At 35.4% G+C, this 19,154-nt stretch overlaps 1 protein-coding gene across 14 annotated transcripts in view; it reads left to right on the top strand.

The window, feature by feature from the left end:
* Positions 1-19,154, top strand: part of SLIT2 (slit guidance ligand 2) — a 244,033-nt gene that overhangs the window by 188,114 nt on the left and 36,765 nt on the right. For 13 of the 14 annotated variants that reach the window (XM_071743858.1, XM_071743851.1, XM_071743857.1 and 10 more), the window contains 10 exons: positions 900-974; positions 3,851-3,994; positions 5,425-5,568; positions 6,617-6,783; positions 7,575-7,707; positions 10,837-10,905; positions 13,230-13,301; positions 13,522-13,593; positions 14,918-14,989; positions 17,339-17,502. In XM_071743858.1, the coding sequence (XP_071599959.1) occupies positions 900-974; positions 3,851-3,994; positions 5,425-5,568; positions 6,617-6,783; positions 7,575-7,707; positions 10,837-10,905; positions 13,230-13,301; positions 13,522-13,593; positions 14,918-14,989; positions 17,339-17,502 (1,112 nt within the window). The remainder of the gene's footprint in view (positions 1-899; positions 975-3,850; positions 3,995-5,424; positions 5,569-6,616; positions 6,784-7,574; positions 7,708-10,836; positions 10,906-13,229; positions 13,302-13,521; positions 13,594-14,917; positions 14,990-17,338; positions 17,503-19,154) is intronic. The other variant, XM_071743855.1, reaches the window with a different exon arrangement.

The raw sequence follows: 19,154 nt of genomic DNA, 5'->3' as shown, positions 1-19,154 counted from the left end.
TTCCTATTTAAGGTCTCTAATTAAAAGTTAGACTCCCTTCCCTAACAAGATGACTCCATTAAAACATATAAAGACTCTAAGACTCATTGTTTCCTTTTTCTTTTCAAGAGAGGAAATAGAGAATAATGGGTCAGTGCAGAATTTTATTTTTTTTTAAATATAGATGCTCTCCTAACCTTAGCAGCTGCTAAAGGTATCCTGGGCTGAAACAGTCTTGATACCTGGGCAGGCAGCATCAGTATCCAGCTGGTATTTGTTGCTCATTGTATACTTTCTTGTAGTGTTACAAAGCAACATTTAATCCTTCCTTTTGCAATGTATGTGTACTAGATGTAGTGGTCAGAAAATAAACCATGGTCAGAGAAGTGTTTTTAAATTCTTGGGCAGACTTGGGCATTGTGCTTCAGTCCCTATTCAAAAGAAGCATTGAGCGTAAAGTAATTATTTAATTCTTGTAAATTGTGTTCTGTGAGCACCTCCAGATGTCTGGCAGACATCACCTGATAGCCTTGAAAGAACAGCAAACTAATCTGCAGTGGTTTATATGTACTTCTTACAGATTGTTATTTTTAAGTTGCCATGGAATCCTTCCTCAGTTACATTTTTTTTCTTCTCCTAAAAGAAAAATCTTCTTACATTTCTCAGTAGTTGTAGTTGTGTGATATTTTGTCATTTGGTTTTCATTCTCCATGTCTTATATATGCCAAAGTTTAACTAATGAGAATGTTCATTCACAAGAATTACCAAAATTAGAAATGTCAGTGTATATGGAATTGTTCCTCAGATACCAGCTGAATACCAATTACTCAGTCAAACCAGTCTGAAAAGCTTACTTTTTGTGGAACATTCTGTAAAAATCCCTGAATATTCTTTTCTGAAATTGTTTCCATTTCTTGTAGGCGATTAAATAACAATGAATTTTCAGTCCTGGAAGCTACAGGAATCTTTAAGAAACTTCCTCAGCTGCGTAAAATGTAAGTGCAACTTCAGTGACCTTGTCTCTTCAGATAGCATGTTAGCTCTTTGCTGTGCTTCTCCGCCTTTTTTAGATTCAGCATATTCTAATCAAAATCAAGAATGGGTTTAAATTAATCATTGAGGGAGATCAGAGTTGGCAGCTTTTCTCTGTGGGATTAAGCACTGCCAGTGACAACTCAGGGTGTGCAGCTCTGACACCTTCACCGCAGTGTCCAGCCAGCTGGTCTGGTGTGCAGCCACAGCAGGGAGCTCAACAGGATAAGCTGCTCAAAAAAAGGTTCCAGTAATCTTTTGTAGCTTCCTGTACTACTCCCTAACCAGGCAAGTTTGCCTTTCAGCACATCCAAGACATGCCTTTGATTCTGTGTTTGTTCTGTCATTAGATGAGAGGAATATCAAAATTAAATGACTGAGAAAAAAGGAGCTTGATAACTGATCAGTGTAAGTCCATGTTCAGAGGTCATGTCCTAAGAGGAGTGTATAATCTTACCAGTTGCAGAGATGATTAAAAATACATCTCTGAAAAGCTTTTCTTTTGCTTATATAAAAAAACATATTGGAGGGTAGATCATTTAGGTAAACTTCATGACCCTGCCCTCAGTCTTTTCAGGGTTAAATTCAAACATTAACAGTGAGTGAAGAAACATGCAAGTAAAAAATACATCATTTTAATGGAAATTATGCACTGCTTTTTGAATTACCAGTTCTACTGGTATCTAGTTGCTACCATTTGTAAAAGTTGTCTGCATTAATAGTGACCAAAATCTTAAGAGAAACAATATTATCACTATTAGCCTTATCCAGAACCTTGCTGGCAGCTGTGATGATCACTAATACTATAAAGTATAAGTATTAGTTAAATGCTTACTATTTTTCTTTTTTCAGTTAGTAGATTAAAAAAAAAAAAAAAAAAAAAAATACTTCTTGCCACATTGGGTTGGGCTGAGATACTTCAAAAAAGCCTGTAGTATCTCAGATTATCACTTTTTACAGCTACAGAGTGCCTTTAAAATAAATTAAATACTTGATATTGTGTGCATACACACATGCACACACACACACAGTTTCATATTTAGGAAAAACAGGAAAAGGGGAGAATTTACTGTCAGCATTTTATGTGTTCTGCAGTCTATGAAGGTAAACATTTGTAAATTAATTTGTAAACTAAACTTAGTAAATGTTTTGTGTCATGTAAAGCTAATTTGCTGCTTTTTAGCTGAGGAGATTTTCAAGACAAAAAAAAAAAAAAAAAAAAAAAGAGAAAAAGAATATTAATCAGTCTCAGTATAGCTGTCTGCCAGAACTCCCAGGAGCTTTTAAATGTGAATAATTGAGGAGGAACAAAATTGAGAGAATGTTAATGAAAAGATAACATTTTTAATAATACTACTCTGTAACTTCCTACTGCAGTTACCAATTGTTACAGATTCTTCCACTTAAATAATACAGTGCCTGGTTAAGCATGACTGGAAAGCAGTGAGGTAGTGATGTTATAGAGACACCAGTACAAGTGAATTCTGTGTTTTTGTGGAGCTCATATTTCTTCTGGAGCTTCAAATAGGTACAAAGGTCTCTCTGCACAGATGACATTGAAAAATTGGGGCCTAAATGTTTAATTGATTTGATGGTTCATCAGTATTAAAGCACATTTGTGCACTGCATCATTGATTAGCTACGCAAAATGTAATCCTTAAAATATCCCTGTGAAGTGGTTGAAGTGGTATCCATGTTACACAAGGAACAAATAAGATTTTAGGAAACTAAGGGCCTGACATGGATAAGCCAGCTGAAATGAGTGTCTTGCTTCCAGTCTTGTGTTGCACCTTGGAGGAAACTGAACTGTGAAACTAAATGAAAGTGATGATTATATCCTTCATTAGAGTCCAAGTGTATGTTGTAACTCAAGATTAATCCACAATTTATTTTTTTTATATGTCTTAGATAATGGCAGTTGTTCATTTTGTCAAGTGTATTAATTTTTGTTATGAAAATAATGTATTTCTTGATTAGTTTCACTGTATTATATATTGTCCCAGAGCATTTCTGAGAACTTCTTAAGCATCACTATTCGAACACTTTTTAGCATGTAATTATCAGCTCCTGTAATGCTTCTAGGTAAATGTAAAAAAAAAACCAAAAGGAGTCAGGAATAGCATGAAAAATCTTTAAGAAAATGTATATTGTTGAGGATGCATGCTTTTGTAGATGGTGAATAGATACTACCAATTTGTGATGTAATTTCCATATTTCAACTACAAACACTGAATCTTTTGGCAGTACTATAGGTCATTTTCCCACATTTTCATCTGCTTTTCCTGCAAATTGCAGATAAATGAACTTTCTTGCTTCTAAACACTCCTTTTTAGCTAATGTCATAAATGATTAACGTTTCATTTACTGTTTATATTCACACATTTCATTTCCATATGTTACTATTTGCACTGTTTTCTTATATTTGTGTCTACTGAGATGAAATAAAGAAATCAAAGTGGTTAGTTGTGCTGGTACTCACACACTATCATGTTGTTATTAATTCATCTAATAATGCTACAAGGACATGGAGACACGAAAAAATATACAGTCACTGACAAGATTCAAAATAATGAAAACATTTTCTTGTATGTCAGCAGCATGGGCTGGGTAATTGCCATTATTTAAAAGCACCTTCCAAGAATTGCTTAAAACACATTTATTTCTTTAGATAGCAGGGCACTGAATTTTGTTTTTAATGGTTGAAGTCAAACAATATATTTGTTGCTTTTGCACAATAAACCAGTACCTTGAAATCTATGTGGTCTGAAGCATTTCACAGAGTATTAAAAAAAAAAAAAAAAAAAAAAAACCCAAATGTTTTGCTGTTTCTGTGTAATAGAAACCTGAGCAATAACAAGATTACTGATATTGAAGAAGGAGCATTTGATGGAGCCTCTGGTGTGAATGAATTACTGCTCACTAGCAACCGCTTGGAAAGTGTTCGACACAAAATGTTCAAAGGACTAGAAAGTCTCAAAACACTGTAAGTGTAATTATTTGGGTGGTTTTATTCTTTCTTTCTGTCAGGTATTTTTTGAGGAAATATTCTGTCCTAAAAACCTTTTTTTTGGAGGATGATCTATGGATTATTAAGCACATCTTAGTTTGTGTTCCTGTTTTACAAAAAGTTATCGTGCATTACGTGAATTCATTAATTAGGAATATAATGTAGCTGAAATTTTTTGGTCTGATTACTTGACTACAGAAACTACAGTTCCTTTAAAATGATGAAGCAGCTGAGAATGGGTAAACATCCAACTGCCGAAATGGAAATGGGAGTAATCATCTGCTTCACAGTAACAGAATTTTGCACGGGAATTACACATTTTACGTAATGGAGTCTGATTCAATTCAGCTCAACCATTACTTGGAATTTAGCTAGAGGAAAAAATTATTCTGGTGGATATTGAAATGTGGGAAATGACTCTCTCCTAAGTAATTTTAATGTCATTTCAAAAGTGAAGGGAGGAGTAAAAGCACTATAGCTTGAATTCATTTAATTCTTTCCATGAAGAGGCAGTTTAGCTTTTTCTACTCAAAAAAAGATATTTATGCGGTCCACAGGTTCTTGCCTTTCTTCATAAGAGCCCATCCAGACCATTAGAGCATAACCAAGATTAAATGGTCTTTAGGGCTCCAGCTGTCCATAGATATTAGGTGTTCTTAATAAATCAGGCCTATCATTTCTAACTTTGTGTTCTTTGTATTCTAAAATTGTTGAAAGCAGCTATTCTTAGGCAAGAACACAGGAAAAAAATACTCGTTTATTAATGGACAGGTAGGACAACAGCAAACTTTAAAGCTCATCTGTTTTATAGAAATAGGAAAGATTCTAGAATAGGTGTTGGTATTCTGGAATTTTTACTAAATCTAAAAGTAATGCTCTTAGGATGAGTCAAAGTAGCCTGATTTCATTTAATGGAAACATTTGAGAATATAGTAGATGTGGTTTCTAGAATTTATCCAAAGGAAATTTATTCAGAGGGGCCTCAAGAGAAGGTCAACCAGTACAACCTTCTTTTCCATGTAAACAACAGTTCTGCAGACAGTAGGCTGCAAACATGGAGAGGGCTGCTGTGTATCTCTAATTTGGGGAATTGCCATCAATTTATTTTTACTGCCGGTAAAATTCATAATTACTGATTCTTGCATTGAAAGAAAAAAAAAATCAGAACAAAGCACAGATGGTTAAAGGGGACACCCTTGTAACACCTTTCTGTGTTCCAGTCACTTCACATGTGCTACATTCAGTCCCTTCAGTGAGGTGATAGGCAGCACTGGGGCCACCCCACATTGGTCCCTCCACCAGCAGTGACCCCTTTGCCATCACCTCTCTGTACCCTTCCTCTGTACCCCTTCAGCTCTGACCTTTGCTCCCTCCCAGCTAAGAAATGCCAATCCTTCCTTTCTCAGGATGCTGAGGAGCAACCGTGTGAGCTGTGTGGGGAACGACAGCTTCACGGGGCTGAGCTCAGTCCGACTCCTCTCGCTGTATGACAACCAGATCACCACCGTGGCTCCAGGATCCTTTGACACCCTGCACTCTCTCTCTACACTGTAAGTCAAGCTCTTCTTGTACCTCAGCCAAGTTTAAACCTCCAAGGTTTCTGTTGAAGGTTTAATTTCAAAGCGGGAAGAGAGTTAATAGGGATTTTTGAGAAAATTTATTTTCTGCACCATTTTGGATGCTCAAGGAGTATGTTTCCATGGTGCCATTTGGTGCAGCATTAGAATGGTCTCCAGAAGTGCCTGAGAAGGCAAGGAAAATGGCTTGCTCATCCCCCTTGCTGTAGCCTACTGATCTGAGCCAGGCTGAATCACCATGCTTTCTGTCTCTCTGTGCAATTATTATCTTAAAATTTCCTCAGCCTACTGAGGATCTTAATTGATATATGTCTTATAATGAAGCTTCAGTCTCATTTGCTATGAAAAGAAGCATCCTTTTTTTAATTTGGATATGTAATTTAAGGGAAGGGAAAATGGTGAGCAAAGCTGCCACTCAGTGTGCTGAAGAAATGCTTTTTGTAAGTAGCATAATTCAGGAAATTACTTAATACCCTTTTTACATAAAAAGTGACACTGTGCACCAAGTGAATAATTTGTGCATATTAAAGATGGCATGTTTATAAATAATGGAATTGTCAATAGGTTTCTGCTGAAGTAAGGACATGCCAAAAGTACTGAGACTTCAAGAAGTAAATTCGTTTTTATAACTGGCATGTAATCAACTTAGCTGTCACTTCAGATAGGAAACTTATTCTCTTGAGCAAATAAAAGATGGAAATCTTGAGATGACAAATTAATGGAATTGCTGTTGTCAGGTCAAAGCTAATAATGTAAAGTAATCACCTTTCATTTCTATATGAAATTATTGCATTATCAGTACAGAGTGGCTTGACAACAAGTCAGGTCTCTGACAGTTTTGCATTATTTCTAAACGAGTTATACCAAGATTCACCAGAGCCTCAGTTCCAGCTTTCACCTATGGTTTATGCATACCATTGTTTGAAGACCAGTATTTAAGCTTAGCTTTTTGAAAATAGAAATAGAGTACTTAGGAACAAAAAAGGGTCTTATTCGAAGTGAACTTTCCCATGGTTCTCAGAAACCTCTTGGCCAATCCCTTCAACTGCAATTGCCATCTCGCGTGGCTTGGAGACTGGCTAAGGAAGAAACGCATCGTGACAGGGAACCCTCGCTGCCAAAAACCCTACTTCCTCAAAGAGATTCCCATCCAGGATGTGGCAATTCAGGATTTTACGTGTGATGATGGTAAGTAAAAATCAATATGTGTACTTCTTGTAATTGCAGTTTCCTTATGTATAGCTGCATGATTCCCATAGAATTTAAAGCAGCGTTCTGCTTTAAGTAACTTCATTGGTGCTTCATGCTCAGGCTCTACATCTGTTTAAAAATCCTTCTCCCATTTTTGGATTTCAATAGCACACAGCTATTGAATATGTGTATTCAAAAGGTTCAAAGCATAATTTAGAGATGATACGAAAATTAAATAAATTGATAAAAAGTTGTTGTTTGGATGAGAATATTTGCAAGGATTGACGCTTGCATCAAGCACTCTTTCAGGCTACTCAAATAAGATGCCATTGTCCTTGGTTTGTGAGTTCCTCAATGTCAAAATTCCTCTCAGCACTTAAAAAGCTGGCTGTTATCTTGCATCTCTCTCACACATGCTTTGATTTATTGCGTTGTTACGTGTCTATTTTCAAGGCTGTAGCTTTTATTTAAAGAGATACCATTTACAAGTAATAATTTGTCAATTTAGAAATTCCACAAATATTTTGGGTTGCTCTCTATAATTTTTTTTTTTTTTTAGTACAACAGCTTTAACTAAAGTTGGTTTAGCTAACTTTAACTAAAGTGTGACTTGAAATGTAAATTCTCTAAGTCATAGTTTCCAGAGATGACCTATAGTTTTCCTTACCTAGAGATATCATAATGTGGAAATATCATGTTTGCTTATAGGAATTCTAGGCAGGATATTATTGCTAATACTGAGGTGACATTTGTATAGAAGGAGCTTAGCATCTGTTTTTGCTAACTAGGAAATGATGACAATAGCTGCTCTCCACTGTCCCGCTGTCCAGCAGAATGTACCTGTCTAGATACAGTTGTTCGCTGCAGCAACAAAGGCCTAAAAGCTTTACCTAAAGGCATCCCAAAAGATGTAACTGAACTGTAAGTAGCACTCTCTCTTCCCTTTAATCAAAATCAATGTTAGTTTCATATTGTCGCGTCCAAGAATGAGGGGAGAATAAGCAAAGAATCCGATTCAGGGAAAAGTGAAAAGTTGCCACATCATGGATAGAAAGAGTTGCACAGTATCTTGAGAAATTCGGATTATCAGTGCTCTCTAAAACCCAAAACACTCTGGAGAGCTATCTGTTACTGAAAAGCTTTGAAAATATATGTATATGAAATCATAATCACTCTCAGAATTTATATACCCAACACTGAACAATCATATAATTGAACGTGGATGTTATATTACAATTGGTTAAATTATGGGCAACAGTGAATCTTATTGTTCTGTGGTCACCATTTAGGAAGGAATTAAGAAGTTCAATTACATGAAAAAACCAAAAGAAAACAATGTGTTAATGCGTTTGCATATTTTCATAATTGGCATGGGTGAGTGATATTTCAGAGACTCTGATTTTAATAGAAAGTCTACCTTTCCATATAGGCAGACTTATGCAATGTAGCATATTTTATTAAGCTCTTGATACTTTTTATAGGAGAAAAACTTAGAAATTTTATGAAAATATTATTTTAATATGTAGATGTACGGTGAAATTTATATAAAAAAAAGTTTGCTATCTAATGTATTGTTTGAAGACAATAAGTAAACTACTCCTAAGTCTGGATGAGTCACTTTTTATGCATTATGATGGGACAAATAGAAACCTAAATGTTGAGTTAATCATCTGGTTTGCATCTTGATCAGATAGGTCACAACTCTGAAAGAAATAGATGAAAAAATATTAACAAGAGAAAAGGTTGAATTTATGTTACAAATGGCACTTAATATTAAATTACTAGTACTTCATAATGACTGATTAATATAGTGCTTTTTCAAAAAGTTTTATAAGTGTGTATCTTAAGTCACTACATGACTGTTGCTCCTTTACTACTTGGTATCATATAGAAGATATTGAAATGACCACCAGTAATTTAGTGCTTAATAGCATCCAAAAGGCTTTAGTCACTAATGAAGAGAAATTATTAAGAACTCAAATTAGCACCCAGATATATGAACCTATAGATCATTGGATTTTGGTATTGTTTCTTTTTCTTCAATAGAAAATTACTTAATTGAATATAGTCTGGGCTAATAAATACAATTCAACAGTGTAAGGGCTTCAATGCAATGTAAAATTTAGCAGCTAAGGAGAGATACTTTTGGAATTGTAAGTGGAACCCTGACTGTGACTGAAAACTCATTTGTGTACAATTTTGTATGGTTTAATTAGTGTCTAAGCATGCAATTTAGCATATTTTTCAAACAGATAATGGAGGTAGATCCTGCTAGTAGTTGCATACTGATTGATTCTTCTTGCTCATTAGCATTCATAACTCTTTCAAGATGTACTCTTCATGTTTTGTAAAATATCTTAATAGTCCCTTCATTTGAACAAGGAGGAATTTTTATCAGCCAAGTGGATACTTGTAGTACTTCAGTTCTAATAGAGCTAAATGAATATATCTTAATTTATCTGTTGATTAAAGAATTTTCTCAGAATACTTTTTCAAAAAGTTTAAATGTTGTTGGTTTCTCTTTGAGTAATTAAGTGTTTTAGCCTGTGCACTGTTCATCACCATTTATATAATGCCATTAACACAGTGTAAGTGTAAAACTGTCGAGGCAAGTATTTTAGATTTGGCAAGCAGCCCTAAGGAAGGCAAGGTTCAAGGGGAAACAAACAAAACAAACCCAAACAAAATAACAAATAAAAAGCTTTTTTTATTAGATGCTGATATTTCACTCAGTTTAACTGTATTTCAGCCCATCCATTTAGTCAAGACTACGGGTTCCAAGGATGATGCTGCATACTTAAAAACATTAAGCTCAAAATTAATCTAAGAAGGCTGCTATTAACTAAATTGCATTTTAAACATTTGGATGGCTAAAATGTCTTATTTGTATAGGAACCATAAGGTTGTAGTTTCTACTTGAGTTCCAGGAGACACAAGTATTATCACCATAGAATCATAGAACTGGCTGGGTTGGAAGGGACCTCAGAGATCATCAAGTCCAACCCTTGATCCACTCCCGCTGCAGTTCCCAGCCCATGGCACTGAGTGCCACATCCAGGCTCTTTTGAAATATCTCCAGGGACGGAGAATCCACCCCTTCCCTGGGCAGCCCATTCCAGTGCCTGATCAAGGCATTTGCCCCGGTGGAGAAACTGAAGACCTTTAATCTTCCCACCACTGTCTGCTCCACTGCACTTCTTATTACCTCTAAACTACTTGCCCTAGTTACAGGAAAAAAAACCCTTCACTTGCAGTTTATAATGAGTGGCTGCACACTGGAAGTTTTTTAGGCAAGGCTCGTTACCTTCCTTTGCTTGTGACTCAGGTGCTGGTACAGCTTGGTGGCTCTGTGCCTGCTAACTCTGAGCATGAGCAAGTCTGTTATTGAGAATTATGACCATGGAAGGACCACAGGCAATATAATTTTGCTGGAAACCCAAAGAGGAAAAAAGGAAATTTCTGGTGGAGGGTAGTCAATTACTGTCTTTAGTCCCTAACATGCTCCATAGGAGCAGGCTCACAGTATGTCATGCGTGATATATCATGAGATGTACAGGGAGAAATTAGGGAAGGTGACCTGAACTGCAGGCATGACCAATGAATCTGCTGATAGAGATGGAACCAGCCCTTGCTGTTTCTGCTGTAAAGGACTACCTCTGCAATGTCAGGCTCTTTTTCTATTTATCACAGCTCAAAATCCACACAGTGTGACTTGCAGAAATCAGATTTGCTTTTCATCTGTAAGTGTGTGTGGAATGGAGACTGATGAAGACCTCAGTCTTCAAATGTATTATTTAGGAGTTGGTTGATAGTACTATTACTTCTTAATATTCATAATATTTGATTCAACAGCACTTCAGTCTTAGGCTGCAGGTCCTCAATTGTGTCTCTAAAAACCAGAATGTATCAGCAAGGTTTCTTGAAAAACAGAAATATGAGTATTCATTTGTTATTAACTTTAGTGTTACAATCTAAGATTAGTGGCTTTTGTTTTAATGAAAAATAAATAAAATAATAAATAATGCTCTGTTGTTCTTTTTTCTGTTATAGTTATTTGGATGGAAATCAATTTACCCTTGTTCCAAAAGAGCTTTCCAACTACAAGCATTTAACACTCATGTAAGTAGTCTTAGAACAACATTCTCTGCTGAAATGAGACAAAACAAAACAAAACTTCATTAAATCTGTGTTTAGTTATATGAGAAAAAAAACCCAAAACATAGAATATTTTACACTGCTCACCAGATTCTACATATAATATATTTGCTTATGTTTTATAAACAGCATTCTTTCGTTCTGCTGACTGCATCACAACATAAATAAGGAAAAATTATAGTTACCATCAAAAGACATGTAATGTCTTACAAAATGGGGTAGGGTAGTACAGCATTTTGTTACGCAGCTCCGAAAAGGCACTAGAATTATTTCATTTACAAAAGAAACCTTTTGGTTTATGCTTCACACCATGGTATGCTTCACATAGGAATAAATGTAACCACTTCTGTTTCTCCCACATATAGGGTCCAATGAGTCTTGAAGAGGTCTTTTCTAGAAAACCTTAATCCCAGCTCTATTCCTGACTCACTCTGAGATTTAGGGCAAATCATTAGCTGCTCTAAAATTTATTGCCTTTAGTTCATGAATGATTGGAATATGATTTCTGTACTTTGCAAGAGTAGAGTGAGAGAAACAGGAAGACTGTTGATGTAAATGGCTGTAATTCCATGGCCTTTGTTAGGACTATAAAAATTTATACCAGCTGAGGTTCAACTGTGTAACATTCTGAAAGCAGTTTGTGGTTTCATTATAATCAGCATAAAAAGTGGAGGACAGTAACAAAATCCCTTAAATTTCTTTTTGACTGGGTTTAGAGCTTTGCTGCAAAAATTGAAAATGGTTTGGCATTCAAAAATAAGAACTTGATTTCCTTTATTTATCCTCACGCTAGACAAAAGTGGTCATGGTCACAAATTTAGAAAAAAGCATGTTTCCAAAATGTTTTGGGTTTTTTGCCAATAACATCAGGAAAAAACCTTTGCAATGTTCTCAAGTGTACACAGAGTAAAACCTGAAAGTAGAAATTTTTGTGGCTCATTTAGGGAAATTATTTATGCAAGACCTAACTGGCTGCACACTGAAAATTCAAACTTTAGAACCTCAGTACAAGAAGCAAACATATAGATTGGACTGTGCCTAGTAGTAGTGACAGTGAAGTACCAGATGTGCCTAGACATTAGATTAGAGGCTGAGTGACAAGGCTTCCATTGCAGAGATTTGGTCCTCATGGTCTATTTTAATCAATACATCCAGAAATCATAGAACTACCTCCTAATGAGAAACTGCACACAAACAATATAGCAGACAAATATAATACAGTAAATTCTAGATAAACAGTAAATAAAATGCAAATAAGATGAGTAAAAACAGTCTCTATTTAATCAGACCTGTGGGCACGTTATTGTATCCTCATACTGCTGTTGGAAAGTTGAGAATATTTCTCAGCTGTGTTGGGAAAAGCAGAACACTATGCATTGTTCTTCTGTGGCCAAACAAGGAATTACATCCAAGTCTCCTGAGTTACAGATTAAAGGAAAAATGTTTTTCTAAATTTTTCCTTCTTTTTTGAGTAGATTGCTCTTTTATACTTGTCGATTTTCTTAAGTGCTTTCATGATATTTCAAGAGGAGAAATATGTATATTGCATAGCTATTCAACAGTACTCAAGTTAAAATATCAAGGTCCCCTCAGAAACAAATTATACGCTTCACCACAAAATACAATAACAATAATGAAATAGTCAACATAAAATGAAAACTAAAGTACAACATGAGAATAAAGAACAGGCAGCATTCACATTTACTACAGCTTCTTCAAAGCTTCTTTGAAGCTACCAGTGTAACACTACAGCTTCCATCATGCTCATGCTTAAGATTTTATTCATTAGAATACTGAACAACAAGAAAGATATTAAGGCTTTCTCTGTAAATCTTAGATAGCATCCTTTATAATAATAGCTCTGGACTTTGATGTCTTCAGCATACGAATGTTAAGTAAAATATTAGATGGAATTTACTCAGGTGTCATTAGGGACATGGCTAGAATAATTTCCGCTTTAAAACATCACTTTAATTTCTGTACTTGGGTTCCTGTAGGATTGCATTATTAACTCAGTGGCATGATGGACATTGCTGTTGTATAAGAGCTCATTGCACTGCTTTTTCATCTGTGTTGAAATGAAAATGCTTTTCGTTGGTCAGGCTCTAAACACTTGCTGGGCTTGTATATGGCATGTGAAAATAAAAATATCTGCTGCTTTAAATATTGATACCATCAGTGATGCTACTTCTACTAATAAAACCAATGTGTCTGTCAGTTTAACTTACAGTGTTTCAGGACTGGGGCAGTCATTTTAAGGTCTGAATTTCTGAATTTATTTTTTATAGAGATTTAAGTAACAACAGAATCAGCACTCTTTCTAATCAGAGCTTCAGCAACATGACTCAGCTGCTCACCTTGTAAGTTTAAACATGTAACAGTGACTGTTTGGAAGCATTACAGTGGATTTTTTTTTGTCTTGGAAAGGACATTTGTTGATATTAAAGCTTGCTTGTTGTGGAGGCTGTAAAATAACTTGTTTCCTAACTAGCTGTGTGTGCAAAAGCTGTTTTTGCTCATGCTCTGCACTGTTTACTGAATGCATGATATACTTGCTGACAGGATGTTATATATTTTCAGAATTCTTAGTTACAACCGCCTGAGGTGTATCCCTGCACAGACTTTTGATGGGTTGAAGTCACTTAGGTTGTTGTAAGTATGACTTTTTAACTGTTGTTGTTTTCCAGAAATTTTATTTTTGTACAAGAATTCTGCAGGAAGTTACTACATTCTAAAACCTAGCAAGTATTTGAGGAGTGATAATTACATATCCTTAAAACTCCTAGGTGGCTTCCTTCTGAGAAATGCTGTACAAGAAGTTATATGACCCTAAGTAACATTGTATATACAGACATAAACTTTTTTCTTTTCTGCTTTTTAATCTCAGCTATATTTCTTTTTTTGTGTTACGTTGTTCCTTATTATGAGCATTAAAATCTTGGAAAAAATTCTGTATGCATAAATTCCTCAGTATATGTGAGGGGGGGTTGCAGTTGAATTTTTAATACCTTCATTCCAGCAATATATTTATTTCTTTCTTTACTGTTTCATTTAATGTGGGAGTATTTCCAAAACTATTACATAATGGTTTACTGGTGAAAATGAATAAAATTCCTTCTTGGTTCTAAGAAAACTTTCTATTTTACCACTATGAAAAACATGGTTAAAAGGGCACAAAAAGGAAAATAAGGCACAGTCAGTCTAGTTTACAGCTTCAGTTTGTCATTAAGAAGAAAAGCAACCACAAAACTGCAAAAATTCTTTCCAAAAAGACCCCAGCAGAACATGTAATTTCTGCCTCCATTTGGGTACTTTATGACCATTTAGTACTTTACTTGGATTAAAGGTCTCAAGCCTGGAATTATTAAAATGTGCTCACATAACATCCGCTATTTTATATACATATGGATAGTTTCAAGAACCATAATTCTCTGTGTGTTATATATAGATGTAACACTGAGTTTCTAGAAGAGAGATATTTTTGTGCAGGTTTGCTACAGGAAAGATAAGAGTAGTACTGCTATTGATGCTCTGTATGGTCTTCAGTTCATTAACTTGACTGTCAAATTATGGCAACAACCTTTATTTTCCATGAATGTATGGAAGATTAAAAAGAACATATGAACATAATTAAAGGAATTCCAGTAGGTTGATGAAAAAGTCAGAGATAAAAACTCTTCTGCTATCCCTACATCCAATCAGTACTTTCCAACAGTGTGGCTACTCTTACTGACCTTTTTTCTTGCGATTTAAAAAGAAACATATTATTGACATTTTTTGTGAAATTTGAGGATGAAAAAAAATCAAATTATGAGTAGGCTGCTGGTTAGAGCTTTAAAAAAAACAGCCAGCTGATAACACTAAGGAAGTGAAAGAAAGAAAAATATGTGGAAAAGTGTTTACCAAAGATAAAATTTGCAAAGTTAAACTGCTGTTTTTCACACGTGCATATTATTTTGTTTATTTTCTTTTTGAGGTCTTTACATGGAAATGATATTTCTGTTGTTCCTGAAGGAGCTTTTAATGATCTTTCAGCATTATCACACCTGTGAGTATTCAGATGGTAACTCAATTGCTTGTGTTTTGTTTAGGAAATTTTATATAGTTAAACAAAGGCAAAATGCAGAGGCCTCTGGAACAAGCTCATGCATCAGGACTGGTTGGGCACTGGCCAGAGAGCTTGCAGGAATAATCCTGGGTCTCCTGGTGGGCAGCAAATTGAAGATGTCTGCCATGTGCCCTTATGGCAATGAAGGCTAAAGATGCTTTAGGGTGAATTAGAACGCAAGCAGCCAGATGATTGAGGATGGTGGTCACTGCCATCTGCTTGGACCTCCTAAGGCCATACTTAGAATGTGTTTTCACTTTCTCCAGCACAAAGCAGATGTGTATGAACCAGAGCAAATCAAAGATAGGGGCAAGTGAGCAGGGAGGTGGCTGGATCCTGTGAGCTAAATTGACCAGGTTTATTTAGCCTGGAGAAGGGGATGCCAAGGAGCAGGCCTAAGAGTCTTTGAGCTGCTAAGGGGATTACAGCAAGGATGGAGACAGATTTTCCTGAGAGTGAAGAATTAAGAGTCAACAGTCACAAGCTGCAGCAAGGGAAGTTTGATTGAACATAATGAAAAGTTCCTCACAGGGAGGGTGGCTCAGCTTTGGAACATGCTGCCCAAAGAAGCAGAAGAATCTTCATTCCTGTCTGAGCCCTGCTTTGTGCAGGAGATGAAACTCAGTGACCTCCAGAATGCCCTAAATCATTCTATGATTCTGTGCAAGCGTATGTTAAATTGACATTTAATACATCTGACATTTAATGACATCTGATTTCAGAACATCATTTGAAGCAATACTTTTCCTGTTTATAATTTTCAATGGGGACCTAGATTAGAACAAGTTACTATCTCTAAACCTTGAAGTGTTTGTGGAAAGTTATTAAATCTTTGCTTGCAACTGAGGAGATGCTGCCTAGTGCCTTTAGATATATCTGGTTTTTATGTTTCTGAACAGCTGCCATTGTTAAAAACTTACTTATCTGTTTCTAGTTCAGTATTGGACATTTGCATTTCATTTGCCATTTCTCAGAAATTTGATTATACTGATAAAGCTTTAAGTTATTGATGATTCATTCAAATACTACCATTGAACTAGTTTGTCTACATGACCTATCAGTAAAACTTACATAGATTTGATTTTTATTGCTGTTATTTTTTTCTTAATGGCTACCATTCTATGCTAACATCCTGATTTTAGCAGAGCAATTGTGTTATTTCAGTTCAGGCTGACATTCATTCCTGCAAATCTGGACAGGACAAATTCTAACTATTTGTCCTTGCATGTGAAGTTCCTTATCATCAGTCCTGATTTTGTTACTGCTTTGACTTAAGCCTGACTGAGCAAATATATTCAATTCTTTGAGTTCACCTGTAAGATCACTGTAGTAAGAAAGAGGGCTTCTTGCTCAGTGTGGCAGAAATGAACATCTCAGCAGTGGTAAATTCTACTGTCTTGGCTTGCCAAAGACTTTTTTTGTATCTCTGGAAGACCCACAGATCCAAAGTTGTGTTACAATCTGAAAAAAAGTACTGAAATATCTGGAAGGATATCTGGAAGTTCTAATGCTTTCATTTGGTAGTGTGCATGTGTGAATGATTTTATTAAGTTCTATGATTATTGTATTTCTGAAAAGGAATGAGTCCCTCATTATAGAGTAGCACAATGCTTCTATCCTCCCAATTAACCACAGAATATATCATTGTTCCCAGAGTTTTAAGAGTATTATAGCTTCTAGCAGAGGAAATAGACACCTAAAAACCCTTTACAGAAATTAATTCTGAAAATCTCTAAATTAATTGGGGTTTTTTTAATTAAAAAAACCAAATTTATTTAAGGAAATTTGCTGGTTTTCATGACAGGGCAATTGTTATCTAATTACCACAAAGCTAGGATAATGTAGTTTTATTTACTTCTGCAGCAGAGACCTCTTACAGAATTCTGCACATAACTATGAGTTCAGTGGGAGAGCTCCAAAGAGGAAATAATTAAATCAAAGTTAGAAGTTTAGAAACAGATGGTTTCTACCAGTCTGGGAGTCATAAACTGAGAAGGAAAAATATCAGGGTAGAACTCTGGAATGTTGCCTCGGCTGCTTTGGAAAAAATACTTTATTCTTTCTAACTTAATTTCCCAGTATCAATTTCATTCTGCTGATGCAGCTGATCTTGGCCACTATGTACTAATGGTGAAACAGAGCTGGTTAGGATTAGTTTTCCAAAGTTCACATCTATGCATCTAGGAATAACTAGGTTTCTGGACCAAGTTTACTGCTGAAACCCTCACTGCTTTATTTAGAACCCATATCCATTTAAAACATTGGTTCCTTTTTGTCTTTTTTCCATAGGGCTATTGGAGCAAATCCTCTTTATTGTGATTGCAACATGCAGTGGCTGTCTGATTGGGTAAAATCAGAATACAAAGAACCTGGTATTGCACGTTGTGCTGGTCCTGGAGAAATGGCAGATAAACTTCTTCTCACCACTCCTTCTAAAAAATTTACTTGCCAAGGTACTATTGGTGTTTTTTTCCCTTTGAAATATCAGTTTTGAATATTTACAAATACCTGAGCTGTGAAATAAGTCCTGTGTGCTCTAATTGCATATATTGTTAAATATATTGTAGCATCTTCACTCAGTGTTGTCATCATTTCTCCTCCTAGTGAGAGATGTAGCCACTGTTGCCATTCAGGAACTGTATTTATTTCAAAGACTTCAATGCCTACTTCTTTTCAAACAGTAGATGGAGAAAGAAAATCTTCAGAATTGCAGTGCATGGCTGTACATAGGTTTCTCAGTCATGATCTACAGTTTAAATATTACTTCCCTTAGCAAAAGAATATTCTTTTCCTTCAGACTGCTTACAGTAGAAACTAAATAAATCCATCATACTTTCAGTCACTACTATCTCAGTGGTGCATCAATATATATAATTGCATCAGTAGCTCCAGGATGCTTTCTCTGATATTTCAGAAGAAAGCATTTAAAAAAACTTCAAAAAAAATATATGCAGATAAATGGATGTGATTACCTCTAGAGAAGTCTCATTCTAAAATGTTATATGGGGAGGGTTGTCAGGATTTGAACTAAGAGGATTTATCTCCATGCTGGTAACAATCGTGCTGGCATTTATATCACAACTTGCATAATTGCCTGTTAGTTCCTAGGTTCTTTTTCTCAACCTTAATATTTTCTGGTTAGAAAAGTACCTTTTTTACTCATATGTGAGAGAGAACTTGGTTTGTTTCACTGTTTAACCTTCCTCTATTTCATCCATTTCTCCTTCCTTAAATAATCTGAAAACACAGAAAGCTTCTAACGTAGCATCATTTTTCAAGGCCCTAATTTAAAAACATAGAAATCCCCAACTGAAAAAAAATATGCAAAAAAGCTATGTGTTTATACTTGTAAGCCATTACTAAACTTTCAGTTATTTCTGAGGCATCAGGTAAATATGATCTAAAATCTTGTAGAATTAACTGATTCTCACAGTTTAGATAATCTTCAAGCTATTTTGATTTATTCATTTGTTAGTGCATCTGCAAAAGTGTCTCTTTCATAGTTTCTTCCTTAAAAAAAATTTAGGATTTTGTCAGAGTTTGTTTCATCCAAAGTTGTTCTTTATTGCATATTCATCCTATTTAATCTTCTAAAGGTCTTAAGCTTCCTGTCAAAAATCTTTTTTTCTAAACTAAACTCATTGGAACCAATTTTGTTATGTGAGATACCAATGAATTGTCTCTCACTCCAAATCCTACTTGCAGGTTTCAATAGTACATCTCTGAGGTCATGCCAGTATTCATTGCATACAACAAATGATCTATTTCAAAGTCCTTTAGTCTGATTTTAGATAGGACATTTGCTGGTCAATCTGATCATTTTCTCTTCAAGCATCTGCTAGACATTATTGCAGATACACTCTTACTGCACACTTTTGTGGGGATGTAAGTGAAAGAATATTTGAAGGGACATGAAGGACTTGTTTGGTTATTTTCCAGCTCTGTCAGATTTAAAAATTGTATCACCCCTGCCTACACTCAGTGCTATGTTTCTGTCAGAAAATCCAGGAAGTATCTTGCTCCCTCTTACCCGTCAGAAAATATTGTAATGCAGGGTAAGAACTATATTTGTTTTTACTTCCAAGAGTGGAGACCTGGTATTATG

This window comes from Heliangelus exortis, chromosome 4, assembly GCF_036169615.1.
Source record: "Heliangelus exortis chromosome 4, bHelExo1.hap1, whole genome shotgun sequence".
NCBI lineage: Eukaryota > Metazoa > Chordata > Aves > Apodiformes > Trochilidae > Heliangelus > Heliangelus exortis.
The sequence above is the reverse complement of the archived record's forward strand: the minus strand, read 5'-3'. Positions and strand labels throughout refer to the sequence as shown.